Source organism: Cryptomeria japonica, chromosome 10 (genome assembly GCF_030272615.1).
Source record: "Cryptomeria japonica chromosome 10, Sugi_1.0, whole genome shotgun sequence".
NCBI classification, from domain to species: Eukaryota; Viridiplantae; Streptophyta; class Pinopsida; order Cupressales; family Cupressaceae; genus Cryptomeria; species Cryptomeria japonica.
In genome coordinates this window covers 366338819-366351921 of record NC_081414.1, presented here as the reverse complement: position 1 = coordinate 366351921, position 13103 = coordinate 366338819, and the positions used below count along the sequence as shown (strand labels likewise).

The 13103-nt window shown below is 34.7% G+C and overlaps 1 protein-coding gene across 9 annotated transcripts in view; it reads left to right on the top strand.

The window, feature by feature from the left end:
• LOC131079971 (DEAD-box ATP-dependent RNA helicase 1) overlaps positions 1-13055 on the top strand; it is an 85586-nt gene extending 72531 nt beyond the window's left edge. For 7 of the 9 annotated variants that reach the window (XM_058018019.2, XM_058018015.2, XM_058018020.2 and 4 more), the window contains 6 exons: positions 1825-1958; positions 2116-2299; positions 2557-2744; positions 3085-3289; positions 11901-12006; positions 12255-13055. In XM_058018019.2, coding sequence (XP_057874002.2) covers positions 1825-1958; positions 2116-2299; positions 2557-2744; positions 3085-3289; positions 11901-12006; positions 12255-12373 — 936 coding nt within the window. In that variant the 3' untranslated portion in view covers positions 12374-13055. The remainder of the gene's footprint in view (positions 1-1824; positions 1959-2115; positions 2300-2556; positions 2745-3084; positions 3290-11900; positions 12007-12254) is intronic. The other 2 variants (XM_058018022.2, XM_058018023.2) reach the window with 2 other exon arrangements.
• The last annotated feature ends 48 nt before the right edge of the window (positions 13056-13103 follow it).

The following is a 13103-nucleotide window of genomic DNA, read 5'->3' as shown; positions in this document are numbered from 1 at the left end:
AACATACCCATTCATCTCCCATCAAGCCAACGCCTAGCCAAAATAAGGAGGAAAACAAGAGTTATAAAGATTTTCGCTCTGGACCCTTTGGAAGGGTCAAGAGCGAAATTCCTAATCTTGGCCAAGATCCGGACTTCATTTTCACATTTCTTCATTCAAACAAGTGTTTTTTCCTTCATTCAAGCCTGGGAATGCGTTAGTTCTAGGTTTTGGTCAAAGTAGAATGTTCTATGGAGAATTTCGCTCTGGACCCTTTGGAAGGGTCAGGAGCGAAATTCGCTTTGGACCCTTTGGAAGGGTCAGGAGCGAAATTTGATATTTTGGACTCTCCGTCAGGATTATTTTATGGAATATAACATTTAAGTATAAGTGACATTATACTTTAAGTTATATTCCATATATACTTTCAGGATGTTTGAGAGTGGTTTTGGACCTCCAGGAGTTATATTGCAAAATCTAGTTTTTGGAGGATTCTTCAGTTTTCCAGACTTAGTCAAATTTCAGGATCAGGACATTCCAGACTTAGCCAAATTTCAGGATCAGGACATTCTAGACTTAGCCAAATTTCAGGGCATTTGAAGATCAGGATGACATTCCAGACTTCATCACTCACCAACTCAAGCCAAATTTCAGGATCAGGACATTCTAGACTTAGCCAAATTTCAGGGCATTTGAAGATCAGGATGACATTCCAGACTTCATCACTCACCAACTCAACCTAACTCAAACCTTCAAGGATGATACTCACTCACAAAGCAAGACACAATTAACAACAAGATCAAAACCAGGGCCTAAGGAAGACTCTCAAAGAAACCCTAATTCTGGGGCCCCAAAGACTCACCTCGCTCAAGCAAAGCCTACCATCCTATTGATCCCCTGGCGACACTCAAAATGCAAAGGCTAACAGACAAACCCTAAACACCTAGAAAACAAACCCTAGAAAGCAAAAAGCAGGGGTCCCCATTTGCAATGGGGCGATGTGTGAATACGTCACAACAGGTCTTAAACATGAAACGGCTAATAGAGAGAAATTTATATTTGAACACCTTTAAATTGTTTGGAATAAAAAATGTTGAAGGTGAAGAGCATATGTGAAATATGATAGAATCACAAAAATGTTGGCTTGAGAGAGAATAAGCAACTTTAGTATGAAGTGTTGGAATTTATGTTGGACAATCTATTTTCTATTGTTGAGAAAATATTAATTTGAATCAAGTGAGGAGTTAGAAAATCTGTTTTCAGATGAAATAGAAACAGTGGGATATATGTTATGGATAGTTTTTCATAATTCCAGATGTGGTTGCCCACATGCATTATCAATAGTAATGATTTTCTAATTAGGTCTTTCCTTGTGTATATTGTAATTAAGAATTTTTGTCTACATTCTTGAAGTACTAAAATAAAAACCTGTAATAAGTACAATATGATTAGCTTCCATTTTGTTGAAGTTGAGAGGATTCATTGGAATCAGTCATGGTGGCACTTAGAGGGTTTCTTGGGAGTACACAGAAGGCATTCCTAGCAATGAATACAAGTTTTATTATGGTCAGGAATAAGCTTTCACTTTAATCATGAGCTCATCTTTTACATCTCAAGTGTTGAAAAAGGACCTGAAGAAAGATTAATATGGAAACCATGCACTTCTACATGTTCTTCATGATTTGAATTAATGATCAACATTTAATTTTTTTATTGCATTATATTTACTGTTACAAGTTATCTTTACATGATATTTCTAAGTCATATCAGCTGATAAGTTATCAGATTACATAGTATGATCTCAAAATTTGGAAGTAAAATTATATATGCTTGTAACATCTGCAGGTGGTTGATGAAACTGATAGGCTACTTAGGGAAGCATATCAAGATTGGCTTCCTAATGTACTTAGTGCAACAAAATCAAATGGCCATAGAGACATTCGTACAAGTCTAGGTTCCATAACAACCCTTAGAAGAGCGTAAGAAGTAGTATCAAGATAGTTAGTTTTCCTGCATTTACTATCTACTTTTTTCTTGTTAAAAGGGTTGTGATTTTGATTTCTTATTCATTAGAGAAAGTCTATTGACATTTTAAGATGACAATTCTGCTGGTTGGTGTTATCTTCTTTATTATAGTGGCGTGGAAAGAGGATTCAAGGATAAAACTTATCCTAGAGTTATGAAGATGATTTTATCTGCTACACTGACTAGAGATCCTAGCAAACTTGCTCAGCTTGCTCTCCATCAGCCCTTGTTCTTGTCTTTAAGCAGTGCTAAAAAACGCTACATCCTTCCTGAACAACTTGAAAATTACATAGTGGTATGGTCTATTTTCTTTCTACTTATGTGTATTGTAATTAATAAAATTCATCTCATTGAATTAGCTATTTGGAAACATATAATAATGAATGAACGAATTTGTTGATCTCTATCCTTAAGTACTACTAATTTCTTAAATCTTACTTTAATTGCTTTCTTTCTGAATAGACCTGTATTTCAGAATGTGTAACATAAATTTGTGAACTTATATTCAGTGGAAGAATATTTCATAAATGACCAGTTATTTTTTCATGGCAGACTTGTGAGTCAAAGCTGAAACCTCTGTATTTACTAGCCTTGCTACAGTGCTTGCAAGGGGAGCAAACGGTTGTTTTCACGTCTTCTGTGGTTTCTACCCATAGGTTAAGCACACTACTTAACTGTTTTGAGGGCTTGTCATTTAGGATCACGGAGTTTTCACGAGAATACCATCAATCCTTACGAAGGTAAATTTGTTTGTTAGGCAAAATAAGTATTGTTAACTATGGTCTGTTACGATATTTATAATGTTTATTTTGCAAACGTGACATCATGTTTGTCATTTATATGTGTGGATGATCATTGGCTTCGCATTTCAACAATTTGATTAGAATGGAGACATCGTGTGTGTGTGTATTTTTATACAAACAATGTATTTTGAGGGTGAAGATGGAATATTTTTTTTCATAGGGAAGTTATGTGCTTATTGAGCATAATTAAAATTGAGTTTTGGTGAACAATGATGTCATTATCATATCCTAAGTTGCAGCTCAGTTTAATGATTACAAGTTTGTTGTTTGGATGCAGTAAAGTGTTGAACTCATTCAGAGAGGGAAATGTGCAAGTGCTTGTTGCTTCTGATGTCTTTACCCGTGGGATGGATGTGGAAGGTGTGATGAATGTGGTCAATTATGACATGCCTAAGTTTACAAAGACATATGTTCACCGTGCTGGTCGTACTGCCAGGGCAGGGCGCTCAGGACGCTGTTTTACCTTATTGCTGAGGGAGGAGGTACTTAAATGACTGATAAAACAATTACCTTGCATGGGTATTTTAAAGATGTTTATTATACAGACAGTTTGCACAAATAACACAAGCATCAATTAAGTTACATACTGAATAACTGCATATCTTATTTCTGTTCTAGCTTAATAATATTTCTGGTTGTTTTTTGAACTTTTGTTTCATGTGCCTGTAAACGAGTTTAAGGCTGATTAAACCTACAAGATATATTTACTTTAATGACCAGATCAGTTCTTTTTCTTGTTAGGATAAGTTCTTGATGTGCAGGGCCTGCAGGCTCTTCATTATACAGGCTTTCTGTAATATATTATCTTTTAGTATGTAATAATATCAACTGTGGTTCCAAAATATTCTGTGATGGCAACATCACGAAAGATGCAATATGATTTTCAAGAGCTATTACTAGATGTAATCATTGTAGCAAAAAGCTTCTTGGCTCAGCAAATAAAATTCATAAAAATAGAGAAGAGTTAAAATGTTGCTTTTCTAATTTTATGCCAATTAAAGGAGAACAATGTTGCTTTTGCATCCAGTGTGGCCCAGAACAATTTTTATGTTTTGCATTTTATAATCATGGCTGGGGTCTGGGGATGGTAGTCTCCAGCAGGGCCAAAGCCACATGGGCCTTCATGGCACATACTGGCACATGCCATTTTTCATAATTTCATCACTTTCAACCATGCTCCAAGCCATAGAAGCAAAAGTCGTTTGGGGAAAAAATTGGCAAATCAGAAGTATAAGATTTTTTGAAAAAATTGGCAAAAAATCAGATTAAAAAAATTTATATTTTATTATATTATTATAATACATATAATAACAATATATTAATATTAATATACTATTATATAATCATATTATATTTACGTTATTTATTAATATATTATATAATAATATAATATCTTTTTTTAATCAGTAAATAGCAACTAGCACCACAACCTTGTATTAATAAGAGGAAAGTATTACATCAGTTCATAGTTTCATGTGCACTTCCATTTTATATTACTACCTACCCATCTGAGAGCACCCAAACTAGATGATCAACATATTAACAGGTGACCTTGTATACCCACAAAATGTCTCCAAGAGCAAAATGGAGACCAAAGGGGACTACACTCCTTTAAACAACTAGCTACAAGCATTGACAATATACTATTGGTATGAGTATATGGCTATCACAACTAAATGGGACCAAAACATGACAAAACACTGGAGCTCACTTGCCCACCCGACCATGCTTTTGAGACGCCATCCTGGATTTCATTGGGCAGTCCAATCCACAGTCAGCATGTGCGACTAATTCAGCAACTTCCAGGTTTGCCCTTCTAGAGTCCACCTCTTCTTCTTTGATGTCCATGCCAAATTCCTCATCCTCCTTTTCATTGCTCACCAACCCTTCAACCGAAAGTAATTTTTCAGCCATCCAACGCCACCCTCAGGAACCATACCCAACATCTTTTTGAGGAAAAGGACATTGCACTCAACCGTCACTTTCCTTTGAGGGAGGAGAGAAGTCTCCAGAGAATTGATCAGAGAGAGCTTCCCAATTTCTTTGCCCGGACGCCAAAGAGCATAATAATCTTTTGGTAGTGTTATCCCTTTCTCTGGGTCAACATTTTCTGACACACCTTCCATCTCTCCCAAATAGCATTTCCAGATCAATTTCTAGCATAGTCTTTGCTGTGACCTTGGATTTGCCCACATCTAGCATTGTTGCCAAAAACAAAGCAGAGATGTCCATGTTGACTCTATGCCTATGATCCATCTTCAAAAACTCATATTCGAGTATCACCTTAATGACATGTATGATAAGACCACGATTTGATTTAAAAATGCACTTCAGACGCTTCTCTGACACTTCTCCCATAAACGTCATCTGCCTTTTCTTGCTAACCAGTCACAAGGGTGTGTCCATGGCTGCCACTCTTCCACTCTCTCTCAATCTCTGCAAACAGTGACTCATAATCTTTCATTGGGGAAGATAAATAAAATATTACAACTGGTCGCAATACCTTTCACACACTGCTCTCTCAAAAAATTGTGTCCTTTTAATCAATTTTTGGACATCCCTGTCGCATCTAAGGATGATACGATTTTTGATTTCGGTGCCATATTTCACAATTATCGCTATGCACGCCTATTGACGTGTCGACCGGAGAATCAGTCAACACAGACCAATTGCCAAAGGCTCGGGCTAATGTTTTCATCCACAAGTTGTGCACAATTGGATTCATTATTACCAGAAATGATTTGGTTGATGCAGAAATAAATATGATTGTACATTGTCCAGTCCATTTGTGGCCTCAAAGAAAGGTCACATGCATAGGTTCAAGGATTTGTATATCATTTTCATTTAAACGAGCTCCCCCATGGCATCACCACCATCTGTTCTAAGTAAGAGAAGATATGATGTCCACCTGGGGAGAATTAAGTTGACAAGGCAAGTAAAGCTTACCATGCTGCCAACTTTCCAGATCACCTGCTAGCATATTTCCCTCACCATACACATCGGAGATTTTAAACTAATCTAGCTTGCCAATTAGTTCCCATATAGGCTTAAGCCACTTTCTAAGCTTCCAATTGGGAGTCACATTTTGTTGAATTGCATTTATTGTAATGAAGGATTCACCCTCAAATGCAAGCGATTTGCTGACAGCTCTAGACCACATTTAAGACCTAAGAGGGCAGCACAAAATTTGGTAATGTTGTTTGTCATTATGCCCAAAAATTCTGATTTCTCACCGAGGTTAATACCATTATGGTCTCTTGCTACACAGCCCGCTCACTTGGGCTTGGGTTGCCTTTGGGCACCCTGTTGAAGTTGACCTTCACCTACCCAACCTCAGGTTCCTTCTAGACTACACTCCACAGGTTGCTATGAAGATCAACCTTCTCAGCCCCATTAATGGGGGATAATATTAATATAATATATCAATATAATAGCATATATTTTATAATATAATATATTAATATAATGGTATATATACTATTATATTAATATATTATCATTATAGTATATTATAATTATATTATATATTATCTTAATATAAATATTATAATACTTATATTATATATTATTGTATCATGTTATTAATCAATACAATAATTATTATATTACTAGACAAGTCTGATTTAATAATAATCTATTAAATAATATTAATTTGAATTATAAGGACTATAGAGTTCGAATCTGCTCAACTTTATTCAATAAAAAATCAAATAAAAACACGGCTTGAAAAGTCCTCTTCCTACGCTGCGACTTTGGGAAAATGCCGCTGAATGCTGAATTGACAGGGGAACATGCAATGAAATATTGGAGGTAGAATCTTTTAACTGGATGAAGGCAAAAAAAAATTGAAAAATTGAAGTTAAAAAAGCCCTAACAAAAATTGCTAGAAACCCTCACCGAATATCTCACAAAAAGATTCTGCCAGAAATTGCGCGTAGAAACACTCATAGATAATGATTAAACTTAAAAAAATCAGCGAAAATGAAATGGAACATGTTAAAATCAACAGTCAATAACATTATAGGGAAAAGATCATGAATTTTTACAGGAAAAAGTCGGAAATTTTGCCGATCTGCGAATTTTTGCGATTTTTCCCTGATTATGCTTCTTTTCTCCAACCCCTTCAAAACATGTTGTTGTTGAGGCCATTAAGTAGTAATTAGGTCTTAAATGAATGGGAATGGTATGGATATTTGCTGAAGAATGAGCTCCCTTGAGTGCACCTTAATTGATCCAATCTTTGGTTAATTTAGGGAAATCCAAATCTGCAATGTAAAAATGGGGTTTTGATGGAAAATTCAAAAAATAAGTATTTTACACAAATTCAAAAAACTGGATGAAAAAACTGCAGTTTGTGATAGAAATTGTGTTGAGAATCATGCGAGCAATTAGAGGAAAAAACTGGCAACCTTAGAAATTGTGTTAGTGATTAGAGGCAAAATATTGATCCGACTTAGATTGGATTGCCAAGTGGTGGTTTATTGAAGATTTTTGCTACAAAGTGTGTGTTTGTGTAAGAAAATTCTATTATGTGTATTGCTCATAGAGTCTATTTGTGGCTTATGAGAAAAGGATTGACTTGCCTGATACTATTGTTATGGACTGCCTTCGTTGCACTTGCCTTCAAATACACTTAATGCTGTGAGTGGATCTTTTTTTTGCTATATGCATACTCATGAATAGAACAATATTCTTCTGTGAAAAAACACATGGATTAAAGCAGAGAATGATGAGTAGCAACCAAAGTGATTGCTTATAAAATATAAATATTCCCTAACTAATTCACCATCACTAATCTTAATAATTAGAATTTTGATACACTAATCTTAATATTTATAAATTTGATACTAGTGCTTGTACTTGCTTTCCTATAAAATATGCTTAAGAAAGCAGATTTATCCTCAGAGTTGTGATACTTGATTGCTAAAAATTGATTTAGTAGTTCTATAAGATGAAAAATAAGCAAGGAAAATACTGAAACACGTGTAAAAAGAGGAAGGGGAGAAAGGGAATGTTGGAAGGCTTTGGAAGATTGGGGCCATGCCTCCTCATCTCTACTATTATCATGCAATGTTTATAAGCCGATTGCTTGAAACAAGTCTCCAAGAACAGTCTTAGACTTTTGCAGCAATATGACAATTCTCTCGTACATTTTCTTTTCTTTTAATCTATGTTTATGATTTGGGCAATATTTTTTTTTTATTATTATTATTTTGGAATACTTCTTTTTTATTATATGGTACATATTTAGGTTTTAATATTTTATTAGATTTTGTTTAAAATTTTAATATTAGTGTTTTTTACAATTAAACGAGGATTTTAATAAGGACCTTCACTCTTGGAAAGTGTACCTATGAGTATATAGCTTCACACATGATGAATGTTTTAATAAAAAATTACAACAAAACTGCAAGTGAAGAAGGAACATAGATACATACATCATGAAACATGGAAACGATGATTAGGAGGTCCAAGAATCGGCATCCTTATCCAATGAAATTTTCTGCCTTAGCCTTGTTGGGTCCAATTGCCATGTTATCTATTTTAGATGTGTCTAAATCCGTTGTCCACTTCCTCTAGGACGGCCTTGACCACAAACACCTATGCCTCTCAGACTTGAGCTTCCAAGTAGGGATTTTGCCAACTTCTTCCCCCTTTGATTTGCTAGGAAGGTTTCTTTTCTATTGTACCATTCCATGAATATGCATAGAAAGTATGCGGTGTACCTTCCATGCTAAAACCATGTCCAAAATGGATTGTCTCAAGATTGAAGGAGCCATAATGGCTCACGAATAATTCCTCTATTTCCACCTTCCTCTTCATTAGAGCTATCTTAGTAGTTGCATGTTACCATATGCCCTGTGGTCCTATTGAAGTTTTCCTAGGCAACTATTATGTATCTAGGGATATGATATCATAATGTATTTAGGTGGATGGAGATGCTAACATGTAGCACACATCACTAATATTAGTTATATTGGGTCCTGTGGACAACTTGTGTAATTAATTGTATTAGGTGATGAGTAGGCTTTCATTGGGATTACCGCTCCATTATGTTATTAGAAGGTCTAAATAAAAGGATGTGATTATCATTGTAAGGAGGTGTATTGAGTATGATATTGTGTGAGATCTCTTGGAGATATAGTGTAGAGTGGCTTCTTCAATAAGGTCTTTTCTATTTTTAAATATGTTGATACTAGGGCATGTTGGCCCACAAACATCTCATGTTGAGTGAGATCTGTCTTCTACATTGTCTTATTGCTATTATTATCGGTGTAGATCGTACTAGGTGGTATTAGAGCAATGATTTGGGCAAAGGTGAGGACAAAACCTAGCTTTTGAAGGTTTGACTATATCTTTCAAATGGATGCAATTTTTTAAACTTAGTTTGGAGGATCATATAGGGAAGCTACACTCCAAAAATCAAATTTTTATCATCAATATTAAGTGAGTTATTGCACATATATGTCTTTTCATAGATTCGCTCTACAAGATGCAAATCATGGAAGTTTTTTGATATTTATACATTTTTGGAAAGCTCGTGAAAATTCATTGAGGGTTAATTATTTGTATTTTTGGTTTTGAGACTAACAATATTGTTAAATGATTTGGTCAAAGTTTGGTCAACCAGATTTATTATAAGGTGATCCATTGAAATAATTTTTTCATAAAACCCTAGTTTCAATGGAGATTCCTAAATTTGATGGAAGTAGAAATGCATTAGAATGGTGGAATCAATATAAGAGAATTTATAGGTTGAAAGTAGGTTTTTCTCTATTTTTTTTCCTTATCTTAAAGGATTATTTTAATTTATTAAAACACAGATTACAAAGTATGTCTGCTGTACTGAAAAAGGCTCACGGCATATTAGTTTCAAAAAATCTAGAAAATCTAGAATATCTTTTTGAGCTGCTAGTAGACACAAACACTATAATTTTCTTGCTTAATTGCCACATAAAATGATCATAAAGGATAGGAATGGGGTTTTACATACATTGATACTATGAATAAAAGCATGGATTGCAGCCCCTTCTTCAGTTCAATTAGGCCTTGAGTGGGTTGTACAGTCATAATAACCATATTAGTAATAGCAATCTAGCTCTCTAATGTGCATGATTCAATTGACAAGGTTTTCTCTTCTTAACATTACAATAATTTTAACTTGGGAATCACGTCACACTTTGTTTTACTAGGTTTGTGAAGTTCAACTATGTCTTTGTATGGTCTTGGGTTAAGTCACACTTGGGTACACCAAATAGGCTTAAATACCTGCCTTGTTTTTAACCTAGGAGAATCTAGGGTATTTGAAAAAAACAACTTTTATAAAGAAAAGTCGAAAGGTCAAAAAAAAACTTGACAAACTCTAGCCAAATTTAAAGGGTGACTTTTATGCCACTAACTAAACACAACACTTTTTGTTTTCTTTCATTTCACAATTCATTGTCTCTTATTGTTCAAGGTTACTGTTTAATTTTGAGTGTTCCAAGCGTTGCAAAGGCATGTTAGATAGGTGCTTTGGAGATCAAAATGCTTGTATCAAGGAGATACACCATTCAAGGTAACATTTTCAAAGTTTACTATAATTTTTTTAAAATTTATTCCCAAGCTGCCTTTTTCTAGAAATGTTCTATTGTTTTTTATCTATTTATTTATTTTTTCAAGGCAAAGACGGATTATTTACGCTGGCCCCACACCAGCAGAGATCACAACGGGGACTTCCTCCCCATCAATATATTCAACCTAGAAACCATTTAATCAACTTAACACAACATATAAGCCACAATGGAAGTTCAAGAGCTACCACTTGAAACTCCAACTTAAGATGTCACTTTGGGGATTCAAACATGGATCTCCATCTTGAGAACCTTATGGCCTTGCCATTTAAGCACAACCCCATTAACGTAAATGTTTTATTGTTGTTTTCCCAAATTTTATTAGTTTTTAATGTAGCCTAGTGTTATGTTGTTTTCTTTTCTATGTTAATGTAACCTAGGCTTATTCTTCATCAAATGGAGCTTTGTGTTGCTTGTCTACTTGGCAAGCTCCACGAACACCTTGTTTTTGCTATTCAATTTTAGGAAGACCATTTAGCAAGTTCTCTTGGGCCAATTGAGAGAGGTATGATAGATAATGGTGCATATACTTTTGATGCCAAATCGTAGTGATGTTTGATGCACTTTTAGTTGGCAATGCACACTCCTTGACTTGTCCAATGTAAATCAGTCTATACAAACCGTCATCTTCCACACCAAGAGCAATAATCTTCTTGGTCTCTTTCTCAACTATATAGCATTTGTGATTGCTAGAGATGACATTGATGGGGGCAATGTCTCATAATCTAACTCACCGAGAGTAGATTAAGCTCTATACCTGATACATGGTACACATTGAGAAAAATCAACATTTTTTCTCTTGAAAATGCCTGCACTTTGTGCTTCTCACCATCAAAGTTCATTGAATCTTGAGAAGAATTGCAAGTAGTTTACTTTGAGAACCAATCTTGTTGGTTGGTGAAATGACTTAATGCTCTTGAATCTATGTACCAAGTAGATTCCTTTGGACTAATCTATTGGCCTCTTGGTCTTTTAGCCTAAGACTAGCACATGTCATGTGGTTACTCAGAGAGGCAAAAATGTGGCCAACTCTATTTAAATAATTGCTAGCTAGTGAAGTGTAGAACACATTAACACTAATTAATGTACAAAGTCTATTTCAGCAGGCAACTTAATAGTAGGATAGTAAATTAATGGACAAATACAACTCTCAAGGAACTTGGGAATAGATCCTTGATCTGCACCCCGTTCTTGCCAACACTAATGATAGGTTTTTAGCTTAATAGAATGACACTATGGTTTATTCTGACTCTACCTTCCCAACAGGTCTTCACTAATATTTGATTTCTATTTCTCATAAGGAGATTCGTTTTTCTCCATTAAGCTTATTCTGTATTTCTATATGTTTGATCTTTGGTGTTGTGTCTTTAATTTCTACTTCTGCATATATTTAGACTTCTTAGAAGCTAAGAAATAAACTGCCTCAATTTTTCTTTTCCTTTTTGTTTTGTGGCAATTCCAAATGTTTATGTTCTTGCAGATCAAACGCTTCAACAAGCTTTTAAGTAAAGCTGATAATAATAATTACAGCACTTACAAACTACCAGAAAAATCAATAGAAGAACTTCATCCTTTCTATTTTGCAGGTATACTCATTTTCTTTTGATGCACAATACACCAGAGGTTTGAGATTAGGAAATAGAATTGAACTGTATTATAACTGGCATCTTTTCTAGTATTAGAGTATATACCTATTGTGTACTTCATGCTTATTTATTAGGAAAAATAATGATTTCTGATAACAAAATCTAAAATTTCTCTAGCAATCATGCTTTTATACATTTCAGCTTCTTGAGATTGACCATATTTATTATTTGTTGGATTTCAAACTCAGCATTGGGAAAATTGAAAGAAATTGTGGAATCTGAAACAACTGGACGTGACTATTCTTCACACTTGATCGCAAGTAAAGCTGAAGAATGGATTAACAATGTAGATGACAGAACTATGTAATGTAAAATCTGCAGTTTAGAATGTCATGCTAACAGGATACTAATTTCTTACGTCTATGACAAAGACATATTAAGGTTTCCTGAAATGCATTGCGTATTAGCAGCCAATCTAGCTTGAATATTTAAAAAGTGGTACACTGTTCACTACCTCTGCATATTTGGAATATTTTATTGTCTCTTGAATATGGTCTTCAAAGAAAACGAATCCATAGAACTGCAAGATATTTCAATAACGGTAATTGGTTGGTTCAAGTTTTTAAATGGTTTACTTACCCTAGGTGGAGATTTTAGTGTAACTACATCCAAAGCTGAAGTACTAACTACAATGGAGCAAACTTGTTTTGTAGCTTCTTTATGGAAACCACACTGAAGGGTTTAGCAAAGATTCAGGCTAAAAGAGGAAAATAAAAATCTATTTTCCATGGGGATGCATCTCCACCTCTCAGCCATGCATCCCCATCCCCACTGCTGTCATCTGGACACATGGAGAACAGGGGATGATGACAGGCTGTCCCTGTGCTTCAAGGAAATTGAGGACGTCTCTTAATTTTTTAATAAAAACATTTTTTTAACAAAAAACAGAGAAAAAGTAGAGTATTCTTTGGTTTATTTAATTCTATTTTTAACTTGGAAAATGGTGACCTTATGTTCATCAAGTGCATAATTTGGATTGTTTGGTAGTATTCTTCAGTTGTTTGGTTATACAGAGTAACAGATTGGTTGCATCATAT